The sequence below is a fragment of the Podarcis bocagei genome, assembly GCF_964188305.1.
Source record: "Podarcis bocagei genome assembly, chromosome: 5".
NCBI lineage: Eukaryota > Metazoa > Chordata > Lepidosauria > Squamata > Lacertidae > Podarcis > Podarcis bocagei.
In genome coordinates this window covers 59,631,741-59,655,332 of record NC_138129.1, presented here as the reverse complement: position 1 = coordinate 59,655,332, position 23,592 = coordinate 59,631,741, and the positions used below count along the sequence as shown (strand labels likewise).

At 40.5% G+C, this 23,592-nt stretch overlaps 2 protein-coding genes and 1 long non-coding RNA gene across 4 annotated transcripts; 1 reads left to right on the top strand and 2 right to left on the bottom strand.

Moving 5' to 3' along the window:
- Positions 1-218: 218 nt before the first annotated feature.
- LOC308587705 lies at positions 219-2,086 on the bottom strand. The gene is made up of 2 exons (XR_014008517.1): positions 1,587-2,086; positions 219-1,546 (listed from the first exon to the last, which is right to left on the bottom strand). It is a non-coding gene; the product is annotated as an uncharacterized lncRNA (long non-coding RNA).
- Positions 2,087-2,896: 810 nt separating this feature from the next.
- Positions 2,897-11,164, bottom strand: TCEANC2 (transcription elongation factor A N-terminal and central domain containing 2). Its single transcript, XM_081195447.1, has 4 exons — positions 11,060-11,164; positions 9,493-9,634; positions 8,619-8,812; positions 2,897-3,235 (listed from the first exon to the last, which is right to left on the bottom strand). Exons 1-4 carry the CDS (start codon positions 11,159-11,161, stop codon positions 3,047-3,049), a joined length of 627 nt encoding a protein of 208 aa, XP_081051573.1. The 5' UTR covers positions 11,162-11,164; the 3' UTR covers positions 2,897-3,046.
- A 1,724-nt stretch (positions 11,165-12,888) lies between these two features.
- TMEM59 (transmembrane protein 59) lies at positions 12,889-22,929 on the top strand. Of its 2 annotated transcripts, none has more exons than XM_081195440.1 (8): positions 12,889-13,131; positions 15,967-16,072; positions 17,322-17,419; positions 17,577-17,729; positions 17,972-18,053; positions 18,567-18,648; positions 19,503-19,611; positions 20,686-22,929. In XM_081195440.1, the coding sequence occupies exons 1-8, from the start codon at positions 12,934-12,936 to the stop codon at positions 20,836-20,838; spliced, it is 981 nt and encodes a 326-aa protein (XP_081051566.1). In that variant the 5' UTR covers positions 12,889-12,933; the 3' UTR covers positions 20,839-22,929. The 2 variants fall into 2 exon arrangements, with proteins under 2 accessions (XP_081051566.1, XP_081051565.1); XM_081195439.1 differs by having other exon boundaries at positions 12,891-13,131; positions 18,564-18,648.
- Positions 22,930-23,592: the final 663 nt, after the last annotated feature.

Below are 23,592 nucleotides of genomic sequence, written 5' to 3'. Positions count from 1 at the left end.
AATGCAGACTTTACACCCACATTACAGGTGTTGGGGAAAGCAGTTTTTTGTGTCATAGTGAAAATGCCTTTATTTTGCAACAGAGCAAGGAAGCACCAGAAAAGCCACTTAACACTTTGTTCACATTGATTTCAAATGACCTTGTTCCAATATGTACATTTCAAAACTGTGTTCTTCTATCTGTTAAGGACACAAACTATTTATGGGGGGGGGGGGGGTTAGATATGGTGCCCTACATTCTGAGTTATATGGCTTCTTGTATCACGGCCTGAATTTAGACATTGTATCTATTTTTACCCTTCCAAAATATAACAATATTTCCTGAAGAGTCATTGTCTGGTTATATTCTAGCCAGGAAGAATTCTGAAAACATCCTTCTTCTTAACTTTTATTATAACCAGGCTGTTCTTTCCAACATACTCCAAATTGGGGTAATATTGTAAAACTATTTTCAGGTGGTTTTTATTAAGCAGTAATATTTGTTCCAAGGGATGCGGGTGGTGCTGTGGGTTAAACCACAGAGCCTAGGACTTGCCGATCAGAAGGTCAGCGGTTCAAATCCCCGTGACGGGGTGAGCTCCCATTGCTCGGTCCCTGCTCCTGCCCACCTAGAAGTTCAAAAGCACGTCAAAGTGCAAGTAGATAAATAGGTACCGCTCTGGCGGGAAGGTAAACGGCGTTTCCGTGTGCTGCTCTGGTTCGCCAGAAGTGGCTTAGTCATGCTGGTCACATGACCCAGAAGCTGTATGCCGGCTCCCTTGGCCAATAAAGCGAGATGAGTGCTGCAACCCCAGAGTCAGTCACGACTGGACCTAGTGGTCAGGGGTCCCTTTACCTTTTTAATATTTGTTCCAACTCTCATCTTAACAGGGGCAGTTTTGTCTTATCTTAAATATACTGCAGTTTTGTAGACTGAAAATCACCAACTGAGGAACAGGCATAGAAACGGTATGCATAGAACTAGTGTAGACCCACCTGATGTTGCTGGACTACACAACTCCCATAATCTCTACCTAGCATGGCCAATAGCCAGGGACAATGGGAGTTGTACTTCAGCAACATCTGGAGGACCAAAGGCTCCCCACACCTGATATTTTTAAAATGCCTTATTTCATGTTTGTTTACATATTGGTTTTACTGCAACGTGCTCACATCTTTCTTCCAACAGTCCATATGTGCGCTTAGGAAAACAACTTGTGCTGAATTTAACTCCCACCTCCCCCTTAGCCAGGCACTTACGGACATCAAGTCTTCCTGGGACGGCTTTTGACAGAAGGAATCTAAATGAGAAGTGCTAGCAGAACTCCCTTTGCGCTTTGTCCTAATTGTTTTCATACTATCTTGCTCTGCTTTAAAGCAAAATCGTTCACAGAGTAACTTGTATAAACACACTCTGAATGTAAATATACACTTAAAAGACTTAATTCCCACTTACCGTCTGATGATATACTTTGGTTTTCTAGCCTCCCACTTTCTTTCAGTGTGTCTTGTGTCATTGACTCCTCTGTTCTCCACTATAATGTTCAGAGCTTATCTGCTATTTGTTCTTAAATTCAGTGCTGCCTTGACCGTACACAGTATGTTACATTATAGTAGGAGACTTAATACCAAGATGAAGCTCTTTTGAACTGTGTTAAAACTTTTCAAGTACACGCAGTTGATCTGGATTGTTTTAATTTCTGTGGGGGAAAGCGTTCCAACACGGCTCATGCATGAGTGTAAAGGACTTCTGCAACTGGACCCTTATCTCCTACAGCACCATCTCCGCAGATTCTCCAGAACAGATTTTTTGGAGGTGTAGGTGGATGGAGACTAAGATTATGCCACCTTGTGAAATACTGAATTTCACCCAACATTTTTTGAAAAGGCCATTTCTCCCCTTAGAAGATTATAGTTCAATATCTCACAACATTCTTGTTTGTATCAGTCTGAAGGTGAGGCAGGGGAGTTGTCATTGGGTTGTTTTTTTTTAAAAAGACCAACTGGTGAGGATGAGGTAGTAACATTTTAGGGCAAGGTAAAGTACTGGAAAAGGAAGTAGGAAGGTTCAGGACATATTTAGATAGATGGTTTGAAAGCATTGGTACCTACAATTTAGGTAGGCTGCAGAGAAATCTTGGATGGCAGAGGCTGCTCCTTGGATTGTTCTGATTTCATGCTATTTTGCCTTTGCATATGGACCCCTAGAACCTCAATGTACATTATGCAGCAGAACTGTTTTCATACCCACCCATAACAGTGCACAGAAAAAGGTCTACTTGCCCTTTCAGACCAATTAGGTATCATAATCCCATGGCACTATTGATGTAAAACATAACCTATGTCACCACGGGCTCTTGCTGGTCTTGTTGGCCAAGTGCATCAAATGTTATTTCCTCCTCAATGTAAACTCACAGTTCTTAAAAGCCACTGCAGAATGCAATTCTTCAGAGCAGGGTAGGGATCCTGTGCCCCCCCCCCCACCTAGATGTTATCTGGCTACGACCCCATTACTGAAAATGCTGGCTGGGGCTGATGGAAGGGCCACAGGTTCCTTACCCCTGCTTCAAAGTACATAGATATGAAGGCTGAGCAGATAATGGTAGAGTAAATGTGCAAAAGAGGTGATTTGATGCTGGAGGATGGCAGGCGGCACAAGCTTCAGCTTACAAACTAACTACATCTGGTCACCAGAGTTTCTTTTAAGCATACTAGCCAGTCCCTGTGATGAAGCCCACAAAGGTTTGTGCCATACACTCTTGGGAAGAGAATATCACAAAGACCTGGTCTCTTACCAGCTGAAATTACCTTCCAGGCTGCTTAAAGGTAAAGTAGAGTAATTTCCTTTCCCGTTCCTCTTAACTCTCTGAACTGCAAACCGCCCTTTGCATCAAATGAGAACTTGACATTGAAGGGATATCCTGAAACACTCTTTGATAGTACTGAACAATTATGTGGTTAATGTATTCACTAATATTCAAAGAAATAGAAGTGATTCCCTCCATTATTTCATAATACAGTTATGCCTATCCCCACTGCTGCACCCCTTCTGCAAAAGGCCTTTGAGTCACTTTTTGTAGCTTTGCACAAGCACGCTAGGTGACAGCACACCACTTTGCACTTGTGTCCGCGTCTCAGGCTTGTGCTTTAAAGCGAATACGAGGGCTCGCACAGTCCTGCGGTAGGGCGCGCTAATGAGACGTGATGAGAGATGAAAAGCTTCTCGCTCAATATTTTCCGCCAGCGGGTGACCAATCTGAAAACAGAAAGTAAGAAATGAGATCCTTACATTTAATAAGGAGACTAACTGTTTGAAATTGGAGGCTGGTTTCTTAATCAGCTCAAATTCAAGGAAATCCACTTCACATCACAAGTAAAACAGGAAGAGCAATTTAATTTCACTCCAGCAATTAAAGAACAAGGCAGTGTGGTCAGTCGCTTTCTTTGCCAGCCCAACAGGAAACTAATCTGCAGCCAACCTGGGGTATCAGGTTCAAGTGCAATTACGAACAGGGTAATACTGCCTCCGATAACATTCAGTGATACAAGACACTTTTGATAGCATTTCAAACTCAACTCCAAAACCAAAACCTGGATGTTCTAAATACTTGGCAGGGCCGACTGGCAGGGCTGTAAAGGGAAATGCAGACTCTGTGAGCAAGTGTAAGGAGGTGTAATTAAGAAAACAGAAAGGGATTTGCTAAATGTTAATTATGAAGTTATTGCTTCAACATGTGCCAAGCTATGTAATTTGGCACAGCTGAGACATCTAAATAAATTATATAGAAATAAATGAAAAGCAACTATTGCCTACCAAGAAAGGGTTTATTTCTCTTTTGGCCATTAGTGCTGAGGAATTCTGTATTTGGGGAGAATCCAGAATGTTCAATTGTTACTATCTTCAGGCTTATTTTCACCTCTGCTGTGGTATAACCACTTCCCACTCTTTGCTGAATCTTATATCTAAATTTTAGTACTCTGTTGAAATCACTGACCCTCCTCATCACCCATAAGATTACTGATCTTTGCAGGGTTGTGGATCTAAAACACACTGTCCAAAGCTCACTGCTCCAATTATTTTGAATAGCTTCTAATTCTAACTCTTGCCTCTCATATTTTGCTCACAGCTCACCTCTGGTGGATCATGAAAATGCATATGGCACTTCTTTGTGTGAGTAACAATGGCTCTTGTGGGGAAGATTCAAATAGTAGGACAGGGAGTTTTGATTATACTGGTGAATACACAGAACAGGACCTTCTCAGCGGTGGCTTCCCCGTTCTTGCAATTAGATTCCACGTGAGATAAGGCTAGCCCCATCACTTGTTAACTTTAAATTGGCCTTAAAAACTTACTTTTAAAAACATGGCCTCTGGAGGCCATTTTTGTTTTACTGTATGTTGGCTAGTGTACATTGCATCGTTCTGGATATTTAAGTGCTTAATGATTTTATTTTTGGATTTGCATTGCATACAGTTCTAAACTGCTTTGAGAAGCATTTTAGCCTGAAAAGCGGTCTAAAAGTCTAATAACTACATTTACTAGCCCTTGGGTTCCAATTAGAAAAGAATGGCATCGGCTGCCAATTAGCTTCCGGGCTAAGTGTGAGGTGCTGGTTCTAGTGTACAAAGTCCTATACAGCTTGGGATCAGGATACAATAGTCTCAACCCTTTATATATTCTACTGATCATTATGTCCTTCAGGAGAAGGCCTGTTCCCATACCATATAGGAATCAGGCCTTTAATGTGGCAGCTCCTACTTACTGGAATCCTGCCCCACTCCTACACCCCAGCAATTAAATACTGGACAGGCTCCATCTCCATTGTTTTATTATTTATTTAATAAATTAAAAGAATGATCTTATGCTTTGCCAGGGATCATAATGATTTAATCCAACACTGATGGGGGATGGCCAGAAGGGGTTCAACAGAAGAAGATACTCTGTGTTTTAAACTATTACCACCCTGGGCTTTGAAGTTCTCAGCATGAGTAGGGATGTCACATTCCCTCCCCCCCCCCCAAAAAAAAACAGGCTCCTTTGCCCAACAGCCAACTTGCTAGTAGGCAGAAGCAAGTTCAGCAAGTATATTATTCCCCAACACTGTGGTGTCACTGGAAAAGACTGCAAATAGTTTGCATTATATATGAATCTTATACAGTGGTACCTCGGGTTACATACGCTTCAGGTTACATACGCTTCAGGTTACAGACTCCACTAACCCAGAAATAGTGCTTCAGGTTAAGAATTTTGCTTCAGGATAAGAACAGAAATTGGGCTCTGGTGGCGCAGCGGCAGCAGGAGGCCCCATTAGCTAAAGTGGTGCTTCAGGTTAAGAACAGCTTCAGGTTAAGAACGGACCTCCGGAACAAATTAAGTACTTAACCCGAGGTACCACTGTATTAGATAAGCATTTCCCATGAAGAACAGTCAAGATGCTACCTTGCACACCTAGTTTCCCCATTTGTACATTGCAGCAAAAGGCAATTTACCAGCCTTCAGCAGCAAATGAATTTCAGAGTGACCCACACTCAATTAAAAATAAAAAAATATATATATAATAATGATTAAAACTGAAACGATTGGTTAGCAGATGAATGCTATAAAGACAATTTGTTTCACAATTAGGCAGATGTAGGCAGTCACTAAGAGTAGTAGGGAGATAGTAGGGGTCGTTATTATTCCAACTGTCTGCTTGCTATGGAACTGAGGAGTTGCTAGGTTGTTTTTTCCTCCTAATCTTGCTTTGCATTGGTTAAAAAAGATTCTCATTCAGCAGCTATCTTAACATCTGCACAAATACAAGGTGAAGGAGAGTGACAGCAGTGACCAGCCAGATGCAACAAGAGTAACGGATGGAAAAAGAAGGTAGAGGCAGCATATCAGTCAGGTGCAGGGAAGCTCTGGCTCTCTAGATGTTGCCAAACTACAACTCCCATCATCCTTGGCCATGCTTGCTAGAGCTGGTGCAAAATTTAGTTCAGCAACATCTGGCAGGCAAAAGGCTCTTGCTACCCAATATACATGTTTGCACGAGGTGGAAATAAAAGAGCCCTGAATATGCAGACCCAGCCTTTTGGCAAAAGTGGAGAAGCACATATATGAATAGTAATGAGCCAGGAAAACAATCCCAATTAAAACTGGCTTCTGGCTACTGACTGCTCCAGATCAGCAACATCAAGCATGTATCTGAAGAGTTACATACATGGCAGAGTTGAAGCTGAGCGCTCCAGCTTCAGGACCCAACATTAGCTCCTTAGCAGAAACGGTGCATGATTTTCTGACCAGAGTTGACAAGGACTGTAAACACTGCTTCTAAATTTTGCATGGCAATTCCTGAGGGCCTTGACGTGCCATTTAAAGGATAATTAATGAATACATTAAAAGGATAATTATTATGGAGTTTAATATAGCAGGCAAACTGATCATTAAGGCTTAGAGAGAATTCTTGTTGTGTTCATTACTTAAGAATACCACAGGGATCTGATATTTACCACCACTTTGTACACTATTGACCCTCTCTGTAGGTTCTCACAATAAACTTTGATTTACAAACACTTAATTGCGGATATAAAGTTTGCCTGAAATACAGAGCATCCAAAGGGCTTTAGCACAGATTTAGTGCATTAAAATACTGTGTGATCTCCAGTGTTGCACAAGCAGGCTTTTGCTCACACTATGGGACTTTGCTCCCCCCCCCATGCAGCTCCTTGAGGACCCCCAAAATTTGCTACAGAGTCCCAATCCATGGGAACTGAAGGGGGGGAGGAGAAGGGAAAGCCAGTTCTGCTGCTGTGCTAATACCATGCGGTACTGTCCATTGAGATTAACAACCCATTTCCATGCTTTCCTTTCTTTGAATTATTGGAATGATATGTACATGGTGGCTATGCAAAAGCAAATGTTTTTTCTACTCCTCCTACCCGTCAGTTAGAGTCCAGGGTCATGTAGAGTCCGTGGTCTTCTAACACATGACTCTGCTCAATTTTATAATCATAGTAAGATTATAGTAGTATGTTGTGATTATATAATCATATTAAGATTTCCTAGTTCCACCCCATACCTTCTGCAGTGAGGCAGGTAACAACTAGGGAGGGAGCTTTCTCAGTTGTAGTGCCCATACACAGAATGTCCCTCCCAGGTGCCAAATCTGATGTCTTTTCCAGCACCAAGTCAAGAGCTTTTCATTTGCCCAGGCCGTTCTGCAGGCCACGGAACTGAATTCCAACTGAAAATGTTTTCTAATTCTGCTGCTTCTATCATTCTGCACACTTTTCTCATTTCTGCTGATTGTATACAGTGCCTTATTTTATTTGATATTGTTCATAGGACCTTTGAGAGCTACTCTCAAGCTTTGCGAATTTGGGAAGGATGTCAATATTTTAAATAAGTTATTGTTGTTGCAGATCCTGTACACGAGCTTTTTTCTATACCCTCCTCATTACAAAGAATATATTTGGGAGGAAAGGACAGTGAAAATTCCTAACAATAGATTTCAGTCTTAGGATCAGATGGTACTTTTGCAGCCACCTACAGAAAGGTTTTCTCATTCTACAACACCAAAAGATGAATTTCCATGTAATTTCTCACAATGCTGCAAAAACTTTTTTAAAATTATTTATTTATTTATTTATGTAACTATTGCTTTCTTTCTTCCCCGCTGATTGAAGAGGTGAAGACAGATGGAACATTTTTAGAGCACTGAGGATGGGTTGGAAACACACCCATTGCATTCAATATAAAATCTACATTAGTTTTATTTCTAGGAAGAAAGATCCTGCTCTGTAAATTAAGGGTGTCTCAGTTTCATTGAGAAAAAGCCAGCTATAGATAGTGCTGACTAGATATCGCCTATGATGCTAATCAGCACACACAATCTCTGGCGCAGCTTTGAAACTTAAAAAAATTCAGGGGCAAAACATATAAGTGAACACACTTACGTATAGGGCTTAAAACCTTTTTAAAAAATCAGATAGTCTTGCTGGCACATGACATTCTGTACAATTCTATGCAGCAGAATTCCCGCATCAGCAAGGGGTTGGACTAGATGACCCTTGGAGTACTTTCCACTACCATGATTCTCTGAGAAGACCAAGAAATCTGCTGCACAGATTCATGGAGAGAATAATAACGTCTCCTCATATTTCAGCAGGCTGCCTGTCTTTAATACCCAGCCATCTGATGACTGAAGGACACTGTTCCTGACAACCCTGAAATCACTGGATGAGATTATGTTTCAACTGTTTGAAATATTTTTTGTTTTGTTTTGCTGTTGCAACTTGGGCTCCTTTGGGAGAAAGAGGCAAGGTGTAAATAAAATAACATAATGTCACATAAATAATAGTTAAATCACTATAGGCAAGGTTACACATTGTTCCCCTTATTTTAAAAAAAGTAAGTTGCAAATCATTCAGTTTGTTGTTATGTGTACAACATGCAAATTATAAATACAGACTCATATCCACTATAAAGTTCAACTAGAATTTAAACCTTATGCCTCTTGTCACTAAGATCAGCACTTTTCCATTTTGAATTCCTGGCATCTGTCCTAAATCCGTAACAGAACCACCCCAACTTTGTAAATAAAAATGCTTCTCATTCAAAGCCATTTTCAGAAAATGAGTAATAAAAAACACAGTACCTCCAGCTCTAGAGCTTCAGCAAGTAGCTTCCGTGCATTCTGCCTAAGCTTCTCTGTCCTGGGATTACTCCTCACTTCTATTGAGGGTCTATTTGAATGGTCTTTGATGAATGTTCGCCACTCAGTATACACTTCTTTGGCAAGAGCGGCCACATCCTGATCTGAATGCTTGCGCATCTTGTTCACTGTATGACCTTGCAGAAGATGAAAGCAACACAAAGTCTTAGCACACATTAATACATACTAGTATGAATGAAACTTCTAAAAACTGAGGGCAAGCTTGGAAGCACCTGGAATCACTAACATGGGTGAAAAAGACTTGGCCATGAGATGGACTGAGATTTGGCTGCTTTGCCAGCAGTTTCCAGGCCACTGTTATTTCCACCAAAGCCTGCTATTAGGCCCAGAGATTTAGCACAGCAGTTATGACAACTGGAACATCTGTATACATCTTCACTTCTCCATACGAGTTCTTGACTAATTCATTGTATTTAAATATATTTAAAGCTGCCTTGGTAACTTTGGTTACTGCTAGAGGTATAATGACCAACTAAGACAGCTTAACATAAGATCAGCGAGGGCAAAGAGTAGGGAAAGGTCTTTAACATGGACACTTAAAATGCCAGTCAGTTTAAGTTCACATTATATATAGACACCCCAACTCTTACACGGGAAGACACCCGATGACACCAAAACCTGCATTCCTGTACCCGTGAAAATCTACGAAAGCATATATATATATATATATATATATATATATATATATATATTCAACATGCCAAGCATTTTTAAAATGAGCACAACAGATAGGTCTCAGTTTATTCAAATGAACCACATACATATTTCCAATAGAAACTTAAAAAAAGAATGTTACCTATTTTTGTTGAAAGTAAAACTTCTTTGGAGGGTATTTTCTTCTTTAATTCCATTAAGGCTTCAATTAGATTCTCCTTAGACTGAACTGAAAGCTCTAGCATAGATTTCCATCTTTTTATATCTTCTATAACCACAACTCTCTGCAAAGAACAATCATCATTAGGAGACAGAAAGAGGCACACATAACTTATTTCAGATAAATGTACTGTATTCTGTGTCAGCTAATATGATTGCTATTGACTTATGAATTATTAAATATGACAGGTAGACTAAGTGCAGGAAACCTAGGTAATCCAAACAGACGAATACTTGTTTCACAGTAAGTCCCTGATGTGAAGCAAATGAGAGAAATCTAGAAAGCAAAATAAACTCATTAGACTGCCATCTTCAATCCACTTACTATTCTGAAGTGAGTGTTTTAAGCAGGGATTTTTAAAACAAAACAAAACATGAAAACACCTCATTGTATTGTCAACTACCAGCTCTTATTTTTCATCTCATCGCAATGTAAGGTCATCCCTGCACTTACCAAATATTTTTTTCAAGCCACAGCCCATCATCCAAATTCTTCATTCCAAATCTCAGTAGGCCAAACCCCTCAAGCAAATATAACGCCCCCCTCCTGACTTGGTCCACTGTAAGCTAACTTTTTGCTTCACTGATGCAGTGCTTTTTATTGTCAGCCTTTACATGGACTTCTTGCAGTTTCTTCGCCACTTTGGACCCACTCCTTCTACCAGGGGAGGGGAACCTGTGGACCTCTGGCACCTGCTGGACCCTTAACTCCCATCAGCCCCAGACAGCATGGCCAATAATCAAGAGATGATAGATGCTGTAGCCCAGCTCATCAAAGTAAAGTGCATCATCAAAGCAGGTTCACTGAAGCTTTTGAACTACCGCATTGGGACCTCTCTAGCAGGAACGGTTTGTAAACTGCATGCACAGTGTCAGATCCATCCCCACAGCACCCTCAAGCCTCTCCTGAAGGTGGGGGGGGGGACAACACCCTGCTGCATGTGGTGAGTTAAGGCATATAAGGCTAAAGGGAAAGGGGGAAGAAAGGGCAGGGAAGTCATCTTGCAACCAACCACTTCTGCCCACATTTCTCTGGATCCAACCCACACTATAAAAGATGCGTTTCTGACTACTTTAGGGAACCTTAATAGTTCACTGTGCAACATGTTAATTAATGATTTTGTTCCAACAACTGTGAAGGGACTAACCACACCCACCCAGACCCAAGTACTTATTGCCCTATAGGATTTTGTACCTACCTATCTCTCAAAATAACTTCTGCTTTGCTAGTATTTATTTATTTTGTATACTGCCCTTCATCTGAAGATCACATGGTGGTTTACAACATCAAGAAATGAAAGGAGAACACAAAATACAAAATAAAACAAAAACAAACCAATAATCCTCCTCCTTTGCTTGACTAAGTTTCGCCTTCCCTATTTGTACGCTCAGAAACACTGTCAATCTATCTGAAACAAAAGGGCGGCCATAACATATTACAGTAGACATTTAATGAAATTAGAATAATTTGGGCATATCCAATATCTTACCTTCAGAGATTCTATAGTAGCTTGCTTGTAAATCTTTTCTCCGGGATCTTTCTCCTTAGGGTGTCCTTCAGTTCTGGGTTTTCGTATAACAAACTTATCCATAACACAGTCCTTAAAGAGACAGAAGTCACTGAATGGAGCAAAAAGACAATTCTGTTTCAAAGGCCGGGTGCGCACACACTGTACAATTATCTTCTTCAGTAGAACATCTGGGGTTGATACAGAACTTGCAGCTATAACGAACACAGCACAGTGCCCATTAATATGAAGAAAATGGTGATAGCAGGAAAGGAGTGGGGGAGGAAAGAGACTTTCATACTCTAACTGGCAGCTTGGAATAAAATCACAGCATCTGAGTTAATAATGTGTAACAACAGAAGACAGAGAAGAAAATTGGGTATCAGACCACAAGTACTCAAACCTCTCAGAAGCAACAGTGGTTTTATGGAGACCAGGGGTTAATATCCTTCAAAGATGGGACTGTTTGGAGTCATGCCCTCTGTTTTGGATGTTATTCCTCAACTACAGATTTGAGAGGAACGCCTATTAGCACCCAGGGTAAGAGGGCGATCGGTTAGCTACTATTCTTTCCTATATTGCAAGCCGACCAGACAATAGAGAAAGGACGAAGAACATTCACAATGCAGGCTTGATGATCAAAGCGAGTTAAAAGGCAGGCAATGCTGTGAAACCCTGAGAAACATTATGTCCGAGAAGGATGGGGAGAGAGACCACGGTCTGAATGGTGGTGGACTTGCGGTGGACTCACCTGGGAAGGAACAGCACTCGCCCAAGATGCTTCCCGGCTGCCTATTAGCTTCCGGTACTGCGGCTCCCATCCCGCCTCCAGCCTCCCCGAACTACATTTCCCAGCAGGTCTTGCGGCGCGCTCTCACGATGTCTCCTCTTCCAATCATGCGCCACTAAGTCATTCATGGAGGCAGCCTATTGTTTTTTTAAGGGCGATGGCTACTCAGAAGTACGTCCTGTTGAATTTAGTGGGGCTTACTCCCATGTAAGTAGAGTTGGGATTACAGTTTAAGCAGCACAACACCCATCCTGGAGATGGAAGCTGCATGGTTCCTTAGAACTTCCCCCCCCCCCCAAGGGAGAAAGAGAGAGCGCCGTTCACAGGAAACTGGGGAAATCTAGGATTTTTAGCGTAGTTGTGGTTGGACAGCGATCATGTTCATACTGTTTCTAACGTAAAGCTTCTGTTGCGTGGAAAGTGTCCTAAAATTGCTCTAAAATCATCAGTTCCAAGACAGTGAGAGTACTTTGATTTTATTACCTCCAAACCAGAGGCAGGAAGGACCAAGACGGGTGTGGATTTGTGCTTAACGCCCCCACCACCACCACCCATCAGCCCTCATGTTGCAGGAAGCAATGTCGGCCTCAGTTCAGTTGCCTCTTCAGAGCCGATCTCCGAGCCAAAATCCAGCGCGCTCAGTTGCATTGAGAAGCCTCGCGCTCCCTTGAACGTTCACGCAGAAACCTTATGGCTTCCAAGTTTTAAAATCTTTTTATCATTATTTTTAACACCCCAAATTATCGAATTCTTCATATGAAACTAAGTTGCAAATAGTACGACATCCTCTCTTGGTTGCTTTCTCCAGTGAATACACCGCGGAACAAATACTGTTCTACGAAAAACCGAGTGTATCCCCGCAACCCGCTTCCTTTATACGGGCAGCTCTCCCTTCTGCCCAGGGAGGGGGTGTGAACCGCACAAAGAAACCCGGAAGTCAGCACCCTCCGTCCAGTCTAACCCATTTAAGTCCGCAGAGCTGTTCGGCGGGTGCCGGAAACCGGAAGCGCGAAAGGGGCGGTTAACAAAAATAAACAACCGTCTGGCAGGGGGTTGGCGACTCAAGATGGCGGCGCTGCGGCCGAGCCGTTTGGGGCTGGGGTCTCTTCTCCTGCTGCTGCTCGCTGTGGGCGACGAGGCGGCCCGGCCCGAATTAGAGCCCGTTCCGGAGTCCCTCTCCGAGTCTTTCGAGCCGGCGCTGGGGAACACCGCCCCTTGCCAGCGGACGTGCCAGAGCACCTACCCGCTCCATACTTACCCCAAGGTAAGAAGCGGCGGGTGGGGGGGGGGCGCCCCACCTTCCCTACTGAAAGATTCCGCCACCCCCCAAGAACCACGTCACGATAGCAGCCAGTTAGTGGGACCTTCTCTACATTTCCCCCTTTTCATCCTGCCACCTGCATTTAAGCCCCGGGAGGCTCCTGGTTTCTTAAATAAAAACATTAGAATCTGACCCCAGAAGGGGCAGCGCCTGTGGCATCGCTGCTTATATTTAAGATCTCCCCACCACCACCCTCAATGTAGGGATGTGACCGTGGCTTGTTCTCCTTTTGCTATGCAGCCCTCGGGGCAACTGGCAGCCGGGGCTTAATATTCTTCCTGGCAAGGAGAGGGAATGGGAAGGAAGCCACACTCCCTGCGGCTGCTGCTGCTCCTCCTTTGGCCGGTGGATGGGGCCTGACTGGTTTTGCCAGTGCTGCGATGCCCTTCCTGGGGTTGCAACCGCCAAGTGGCTATGAGAGCGCGGACCCGTGGATGGATTTCTCACCTGGTAGTCTTTGCCTGAGGTGGGGCCTCGCAGCTTGGCTGGGTGCAAGTGGGAGTCTCTCTACAGTTGCTGTCCGCTAAGTTCTGTGCGATCAGCTCTCCTCCACTTTCCTCTCCTCAGCTTGTTGGGCTGGCTAGTACACAAAGGAAGTGTGCAAAAATAAATCCTTCACATGTACCAAAATGCAAAGTGGCATGATTTATTGTTGTTACCTGTTAGCTGCATTCCTCATAGAAGTGGCCCGAAGAGACTCACAAAATGCTAGCATAGGTCTCAGCTGTCACCTGCACAGCTACAGCATATCTGCAAAAGGCTGTCAACTTTAAGGAAAAGGAAAACTGCTAAGAAAAGGTATCTGGAACTGCCTTCAGATTCTGGTTTCTATGCAAGCACTTTTGTCAGCTGGTCTGAAGGCCAAATAATGGTTGGGCTAATGATTTTCAGATTGATTGACATATGGAAACGGAAACTTTTCTATGTTTCCCCATGAGATACTAAGGCTGCAATTTTAGGTGCATTACCTGAGATTAAACTCTAGCTAATTCAATGGAATCTGCTTTTCAATAGGCATGCATGGGATTGCACTCTTATTTCTCAGCAAACTGCAAAGTAAAATGTATTGTGTCTATATCATCTACAGGATTTGATCTCTACATTTTTATTACAAAAATATAGTTGTCATTATAGCCCACTTTCCAGCCTATATAACTCCCCCAGTTCCACATCTAGAACCAAAATAGTGACACTTTGCTGACTTTTATACTACTGTAAATTCACTAAGAGTGTTTGTTCAGTATCTGTCCTGATATCTTTCCTAACTCTCTTCTTCCCAATGCACACGTGGAGCTGAGAAAATTATTATTTAATTTTACCCACCCAGCCCAGTATTTGTGTAGCTTCTTGTAGCTACCTGCTTCTTACCGTACAAGATAATAGGTTTCTCCTCAATGTTAGATCTTTACCTGTCATGATGATTATGCCAAGCTGTTAACATAATGACACATCAGACCAGGGCTTCTCGGCAAACATGCTCCTTCATATCTCTGCCAAAATTCCTCCTTTCACATCCATATTATTGTTAGCTACTGTATGTCTTCCATGCCGTTGTTTGTTCACCATTGCACCCATCAGTGTAATCAATACTGCTTTAAGACATTGACACTGTTATTTTCCTTGATAGATACCTATGGCACTGTTACTACACAGGAAATACATAGTTACACAATACATTGTCATTTGATTGTTGAACTGCATAAGAATTACCATTTTGGAGCATGTGTGTTACACCTGCTTTCAGGATCCTGATTAAGACTGAAATATTCATAATAGATAAATATCTAGCTTATAGGAGAAGGGGTCCATATGTTGACTGGGGAGAAAGGTAAAGGAACCCCTGACCGTTAGGTCCAGTTGCACGCTTATCTCACTCTATAGGCCAAGGGAGCTGGCATTTGTCTGCAAACAGCTTCCGGGTCATGTGACCAGCATGACTAAACCACTTATGGCGAACCAGAGCAGCGCACGGAAACACCGTTTACCTTCCTGCCAGAGCGGTACCTATTTATCTACTTGCACTTGATGTGCTTTTGAACTGCTAGGTGGGCAGGAGCTGGGACCGAACAATGGGAGCTCACCCCATCGTGGGGATTCGAACTGCCAACCTTCTGATCGGCAAACCCTAGGCTCTGTGGTTTAGACCACAGCGCCACCCGCGTCCCTAAACTGGGGAGAAAGGATACATCAAATACAGTTCGGTCAAAAGCAGTGCCACCCATCCCTAACTCGGGACAGCCACTCCAGAAGGATATCATGGTCAGTGGTATCAAAAACTGCTGAGAGGTTGAGGAGAATTAACCAGGACCTATTTCCTCTGTCTCTCTCCCAACAGAGGTCCTCATACAGGCCAATCAAAGCAGTTTCTGTGCCAAAACAAAGCCTAAACCCTGATTGAAATGGATCTAGAAAATAAATTTCCATCAAGGGCACCTGGATCTGGTCCACCCACTCAAGATAGTTTATATTTGTGCAGCTTGTTCCAAAGTAAACTAAATAATAATACTTTATTCAACATCTTGGTTTCATATTTGTATAAGGTGTTTCAAGGCTCAGATACAAGACTTGTATTAAAGCCTACTTTTACTAACCTCAGTAGTCTGCTGAAGTCTCAGTGAAAAATCTTGGCTCACTCTTGTAGCTCTGTGAAATAATAAAAGCAAAAGATTTTTGAAGTTAAATTGTGCAGCACATTGTGTATGTCTTTGTGGTATGAGTAGGGTTAGAGTAGGACGATTATAAAAGAGTGATACTGACCTCTTAGGTTTTCATTACCAGGAAGAAGAGCTCTATGCATGTCAAAGGGGCTGCAGACTCTTCTCCATTTGTCAGTTTGTGGATGATGGGATTGATTTGAATCGGACCAAGTTGGAATGTGACTCTGGTAAGATAAGCTAGCCTCTTTTTCAGCTTGTAATATGTGGGTGGTCACCACTTTTCTTCCCACTCAGAGTAGGCTTATTGAACTATATTGACCAGTAACTTTATTTCAGTCAGTCTACCCGAAGTGTGACTTAGTTGGATATCTCCCTAGGAGAAGAATTAACACCTTGATGTTAATTGATTAACATCAAGAGAGTTCAGCAAGGAGGAAGCTTCCAAAATCATGCCACAAAGTAAGTGTCCACATAAGGGCATGAAATCTGATTTATTACAAAGTCAAAAAAGTAAATTTGGCTTAACGTCAACATGTGTCAGCCACAGATACCCTGTCATCAGGGAAATCTATAACAAAATATTAAGCCTTAAAGTATGCACGTTGTCACATTTTGTTATCATAAAATATGTCATTGCAAGCTTTAAAATAACATGAGAAATTAAAATAAACAAAAGTTTGCAACGTAAGAGAATGTTGTGATATAAAATATAATAATAGTGTTGATGCCTTAAGATTTTTGTAATTGTAGCTTCTCCTTTGAAAGAGAATTTTTCTGAAACAAAGAGGAGTTTTCTGAGATGAAAGAAAGTGTAATTAAGAAGTTTTCAGTCACAAAGTTGCTTGCAGCTGGGATGGGAATCTCTCATTCCCAAAGCTATTTGCAGCTTTGTTGAGACAGTATGGGTCTTGCTTCTACCGTATGAGATAGATTGAGCCTGTCATGGAAGAGAAAGTTCTGTTTCTGTGCTGAATTGGACTTTAAATGTATTGCAGCCCTAATTGGCTTGCTGAGTATACAGTTCTGGGAAGAGTTTGTTTTCCCTCTGCAGTTTCTCTGTATACAATTGTTATTTTCACTCTGCGATGCTATTATTTTGCCTGTCTCCTATCTAAAATGTTGGAACTGGAGCCTTTTAGAAGTTGCATCCTGACAGAGTTGGCAAAACTGAAAGCTAAGTATATAGCTCAGGGGGCATACTGAAAGTGAGTGGGTATTCTGGTTTTATCCTGCCCCTCTTTGATATTTCTGTCACTTGGGGGGTGTTTTTACAGATCCTGAATGCTGAAGTGTAGTTCAATTTTGCCTCTCTTTTATCTCACCACTGACATAATTGGATTGGAAAGATGAGCGTCAGGAAGGGAAGTCTAACATTAGTAGCAATATGTGTGGTGTTGCACCCTAATATTCAAGTGTGCTTTAGCTGCTTATGTGGAAGGTGTGAACATTTAAACTGAAAGAATGTGTCTTTTACAGCATGTTCTGAGGCATATACCTCTCAGTCTGATGAACAATATGCCTGCCGTCTTGGATGCCAGAATCAGTTACCATATGCTGAACTGAGACGAGACCATGTAAGTATTTATATTAGAGTGAGTGAATACATTTTCTCTGCTTGTATTCTTCAACCCATTCTTCAACTATTTTAAAAGTAAATTGTGGAGAGAAGCTCTGTGACATGTTTGAAATTTTTGCTTTTATATTAATATGTGAATCACTATTTATTTGCAGCTCATGTCCTTAATGCCAAGAATGCACCTTCTATTCCCCCTTACGCTTGTGAGATCATTCTGGAGTGATATGATGGAAACAGCCCATAGCTTCATCACCTCCTCATGGACTTTCTACCTTCAAGCTGATGATGGCAAAATAGTAATATTCCAGGTACTTGCTAACCTGCTCTTACCTGTTCTGACATAAGAGTTCAAGGGAACTAAGGGAGGGTGTTTTTTGTTATTCTGTTTTAAATCAAATAACTCCATGTTGAATTTCTGGGAGTGTTCTGTTTTATTGGGTTTGCTCTGCTTAAAAATATAATGTGTCTATTTAAATTACAGTTTGTGTCATTATGTAGGTAAATATGTTAGGTTTGTTTCACTAATTTGAAGGTTTTGTTGTTATTTCAGTCAAAGCCAGAAGTTCAGTTCATTGAAAGTCCTGGTCAGGAAACACAGGATTTAAAAGAACCATCATTTCGCAAAGCATCTTGTAAGTTGTTTTAGGGAACTTCAAGGAATAGAATATGGTTTGCCAAACAGTAAAGATGTACTGTCAGTGTCTGACCGGCAATTTGTATCCATGATTAGATAACTGTGGAAACCAGTAGCTTATTTTTTAAGATGCTTACTGTTTGGAATTTGCTTGATGACACAATCTTTGTCTGATGTTTAAACATGGCAACTGAAACTTGTTTTTACAAGTTTTGTACTTCAGTTGCTTCATTGGCTCTGGTTCAGCAAGACACTGCATATTGCATATGTAAGAAACAAACCCACAAGATATTTTTTAGCTGTTCGCTTTTTCCTAGGACTTCCTTCCAGTTAAAAAAGGGGGCACTGCTCAATCTTAACATTTATTTAAAGAGCTTGCTGTGTCTAGCAGGAGGATTTACCGGAAGGAAAAAAGGTTGGGTAGACATTCATAGCATACAGAATGTATTGAGCATATGTGTCTTGGATTCTGTGATAAAATTAAACAAAAATGTACTATGATTTTCAGTAGATCTGCAGCCAGGAGGTCCACAGACACACAAGGGATTCTTCGACGAAGATGAAAGTGATAACTTCTTCAAATGTGTTTCAATGTATGTACATTTTAGCATATGAAGCATAAGAAGGGAGAGACATGTTTCATTCCCTAATGCTGTATATCACATGTAGTTCAACTACCAAAACAATCATGTGAAATGTTTTCACAAAACATTTTCTTAAAATTAACATTCTGACATTCTAACATGCTGTATCTAATTGAATGCTCTCTAAAAACAGGAAATGCTCATAGTGGCACAACTTTTACTACAAACATGCTGCTTGCATTGAACATTGTTTCCAAACTCAGACCATTCTTTAATATTACTGTGTTAGGTCTATCTATAAGTAAAACAAAGTTCGGAGCAAAGCTATTGGCTCACATAATATTGAGGGTCAGTTTGAGTATGAAAGGTGCTAAAGTAGTTGTGCTTTTAGGCTTGTGGCAGTGATTGTTAACAGCTTTGGATCCTAAACCAACTTCGAAAGGTCTTAAGTTCTTCTGAGCCTAGTAACCGTAGTTCCTGGTTCAGATGAAATTGAAAACTGGTTAACTGAAAAAGATTTATGTATTTCATTCAGGCACACCATGAAAGGAAATCACTGTATTTAACAGGCATACTGTCTGTACATATCTCAGCTTATTAAGCTGAGACATGATCATGTGATCATTTTCACTGAAGGTAAATGGTAATGGGAAACAATAACCTCTTATTAGATCTTGAAAGCTCAAAGACAGTAGCTTTTGCTTATTTTCTGGGACCAGATTAAGGTACAGTAGTTGACTGTGATGGCATCTAAGTCTGCCTATTTTGGATTGTGTGTGTGTAGAAACAATATTTAGGGGGGATACAATTTTCAATATACCTCAAGCTTGTCTTTATGGCTGATCTGTTTTCTTATATTCCAGAAATTCTGGCTGGATACTGACAACCACACTTGTCCTTTCTGTACTGGTGTTGCTCTGGATTTGTTGTGCAACTGTTACTACTGCTGTGGAGCAATATGTTCCATCTGAGGTAACTTAAGTCCTAAATTTTCCAGGATCCTACCACATTATATTCTGTGATATCAGAATGCTTTGGGTTTGATTAGAGCCCTTTTGTGCAGAAGAGAGTATCTAATGATTCTCTTGTTAATGGAACAGGATTGTGAACATATATATTGATTATATATTGTAAGAGGTCTCACCTGCTTGTAGCTAACCTCCAATGAAATTGCCAACTTAATCAGCTGATGTGATCACTGGGGCAAATACAATATGGAATATGTAAACTGGTAGTGACAGTTCATGCTAGCTTTTTCAGGAAAACAAAAGATAACAAGAGTGGTTTCATGGGATGAGTTTTGACATCTCCCAGCAGAAGCAAAGCATGCACGTAATTTTTGCTTAGCAAGGTGACATTCTCTAGATTTGGTGGGCATTTCTGTGAGGTTGCAGTACTGAAGCCATCTCAGTTCATAAAAGTTATAGTACAGTTGCAAAAAAGGGGAGAGGCATTTCTGGTAGCAAATATGCCCGAAAATGTTAATGTAAATAAAATACCATTGTAGAAGTCATATTGATAGCCATGCATATATTATGTAACATACAAAATGCTATGCAGGATTAGATCAAGATCTATCATCGAGTAGTTTGTAGAGCCATATGCAGCCATTTTAAAAAGCAGTGCTCAGCTAAAGAGCTAATTATGTTTCAGATGTAATGTCCAAAATCTTTATTAAAATTTGAAGTCTTCCATTGCTACTTCCTACTAATGCACAATTTAATTGTGCCTTTTCTTTGCTGGTGTCTCAAAGCCTTGAAGATTTCACTCATAAAGACTTGTTTAATATCTTCTACTCCTCACCCCTACCCCCCAACCCTATGTTTCTGGAGACTGAACTAAAAATGTGTGGTCCTGTTTAACAGTATAATCCTAGGCATGTTTACTTGAAAGTAAGTCCCACTGACTTCAGTAGGAGTTATTCTCCAGTAAGTGTGCATAAGATTTTAGTCATGATATCCATGCACCAAGATGTACTGGAATAAAACTTACTGTGTGAAATGATTTCCATCTAATATCATTTTGTTGTTGTTGTTGTTATTTTAGAAGCTGAGTATCTATGGGGATTTGGAATACATGAATGAACAAAAACTGAATCGCTACCCAACTTCTGCTCTCATTGTGGTTAAATGCAAGGCTGATGAAGAAGAAGCTGGACCTCTACCTACGAAAGTTAACTTGACTCAGTCAGCAATATAGATTTAAAAAATGAATTCATTATCTTATTCTAAGACTTCTGTTAACTTTGGTGACTTTTTCCAATGAAGAGGCTTTTGCAGGGGTAGTCAAAATTCAGATTCAAATAAAGTTACATAATTGATTACTGTTCTACTGTCATGGAATTCAATTTCATTTTCCACCAGTAAAGGAAATTCTGTTGAGCAAATGGGGTTTGTAGAGAATTTACATTTATTTGCATCTTCTTTTTCCCCCCTTACCAAAAATCATAAGTATTGTCTATACATTAAGGTTGTGGTATTTTCAAATTATGAACATCTGTTGGTATCAGAGTGTATATTTGGAATCTTGTTTCTAATAGTGTAAGGATTTTTTTGTGGTCAAAGATGCCTTTTAAGTTGTCTTCTCAGCTGTGGATAAATGAAACTAACATGTAGAATTGCTTAGAAATCCTTATTGCTTCAAATGGCTCATTTTCCACAATAAGAGTACATTTTTGTTGACCTTTGTGTCAGTTTCTGGCACTGAAGTACTGTGGGTCAGAAATAAAACTTTAATGTATAGAGGAATCTATTATGGTGTCACTTCTGTATCCTAAAACAAATAAGCTTCCCTAGCTTTCATTTGCTACACTTGTCAGCTCAGAGAAATGACTAATTTAAACAACAACAACCTTTCCCTAAAAAACAGGCAACATTGGTGGCAGACAAAAATTTCTGTGTATATTGGACATTGGTATATTTGACATTGACTTGTTCACAAGAAGTCTCTTGACTCTCACACTCCTTCACACACCAGTTGAAATTGATAAATGCTACTTTCAATTTTAAACTAGCCACACTTCCCTCTTACGTAGATGCCAGCCAAGATCTGAAACCATGGTTTGATCCTGGCTTGTGTTCGCTATACAGAGCTGTTGCTAGGATCTGTTAGTTCAAAATTGAAATAAAAAGTTTTCAATTTCTTCCTCTGGGGCACAAAGCAGGGAAGATACTCACAAGCCCAAGGATGTTGGAACTCATTCTTGGAATAGATAATCATGGTTTCCCACTATGCATAAACCCAGACACAGTTTACACTTAACCCTATCTGGGACATGGCCAGCTTTTAAAAACCTACTTAATGAATAAGAATAAATTGTTACGTTGAGGCTTGTGACCAAACAAATGTCTAATACAGTTTTATAAATCAGTACTTTCCAGGGGAGTTTGCAAGTTCTAATTTATTGTTAATATAATTCTAAATGTGTTGAATTGGGAATTTTATTTCAGTATTTTTTTACAAGTGCTCTAAAAATCTTTAATGTTTTAAATTTTATTTTACCCTTGCTAATTGGTAAAAATGTTCTGAAAAATAATAAGCATCTTTATTTGGTTTACTGAAGTGTCCATGCTTCAAGTAAATGATGAACAACAGAAGAGGAAGCTATTGTAAACTCTAAGGTGAAGTGACAAGCCAATAAAATTGGTATGCCATTCTCTATAAATATCACTATTGAGAGCATCTCTGCATAATTATAAAGTTGATGATTCTCTAATATAGTGGTGGTAGAAAATGAGGTTTTCTGTCTAAAAGTTGATCAATGGGAGCGTAATAGAATAACTTGCAAGGGCAATCATTAAGCAAGTTATATTGCTGTGGTTTCATCTAGTCAATACAAATTCTGAAGTTTAAAACTTGCCCTATTTCTTAAAGTGAGAAACCATGGACACTCCTTTACTAATCTGTGAAATAGTTACTTTCAAGCAACTTTTGCAGCTCAGTTGCTGTTTGTGTTGTACGATAACTTCTGCAATGTCAGTTGTCTTGATTTTTCACTTGCTGGGCTAAAATACCGTTGTATTATGCGCCAATTATTTCAACTACATTTGCTTTAACTTATACATTTGTTTTTCATTTGGATTCTTGTTTTAGGAGATGCCTTTGCAAAATAATCCAGACTATATACAGTAAAGGTTAAATGGACTGAAATGTAGTACCCTTACTTTGAAGGTTCAGTATTGTTGAACTAAGGATTCCATATTGCTATGATGTTACTGGATTCTTCTCTCACTGTGACAACTTGAGCTGAAATCTGTTTAAAGGTCTACAATAAATCAATGGCTAAAAGAACTAGTGTAATGTACTACTTTCCTTAGGAAGAGAAGTCAGTGATCCCCTGTTAGCAACTGTGTCAGTCTACCAAACTTCAGTTGTGGTTGGTCTGAAAAGCAACGCTGAAAGCTCTCTTCCGGTGATTCAGATCAGTCGTTGAAAAATACCTGTCCATTAAATATAAAAAATTGATCTTGTTTCATACTTCATTTCACAGAACTGAACTGTTCTCCATTGTGTTCAGTAACAAAGATAATTGATGTCTTAATAGGGCTTAAGCATTGTTGTGTCTAATAAGACTACAAAAGCCTATATTATGAACACGCCTCAAAATTAACTGTGGCTGAACTGAATATTGGGCTACCCGATCAGTTTCGCCTTGCTAATTTTTTTCAGAAAATATGCAAGTATCCATCTGTTTTCTGGACCCTTTTCAGGTTTGGCTCCTAGCACTAGGTGCCCTTATCTTAGGTAGACTTGATGGTGAAACTTAAGGAGCTTTGTGTATTTACTGAAAGAGGGGAGTAGGCCAAGGCAAGGTTCCTTGGCAGAATTGATTGACATGCCTTACATTAGAGATGGAAATATGTGACATTCCAGGAGTTATTGGGGCTACAGCTTCCCATCAGCTTTGACCACTGGTCATGGTGGCTGGGACTAATGGAAGCTGATCTCTAGCTC

What these genes read in the sequence shown, in the direction of transcription:
- TCEANC2 (XM_081195447.1), bottom strand. Translation starts at nt 11,161, where the DNA reads ATGGATAAGTTTGTTATACGAAAACCCAGAACTGAAGGACACCCTAAG. An exon ending in CTACTATAGAATCTCTGAAG is followed by an intron (nt 9,635 to 11,059) that starts GTAAGATATTGG and finishes TGTTCTTTGCAG; the next exon opens with AGAGTTGTGGTTATAGAAGA. An exon ending in TTTACTTTCAACAAAAATAG is followed by an intron (nt 8,813 to 9,492) that starts GTAACATTCTTT and finishes ATCTTCTGCAAG; the next exon opens with GTCATACAGTGAACAAGATG.
- TMEM59 (XM_081195439.1), top strand. Translation starts at nt 12,934, where the DNA reads ATGGCGGCGCTGCGGCCGAGCCGTTTGGGGCTGGGGTCTCTTCTCCTG. An exon ending in CAAGTTGGAATGTGACTCTG is followed by an intron (nt 16,073 to 17,321) that starts GTAAGATAAGCT and finishes TGTCTTTTACAG; the next exon opens with CATGTTCTGAGGCATATACC. An exon ending in ATCATTTCGCAAAGCATCTT is followed by an intron (nt 18,054 to 18,563) that starts GTAAGTTGTTTT and finishes TATGATTTTCAG; the next exon opens with TAGATCTGCAGCCAGGAGGT.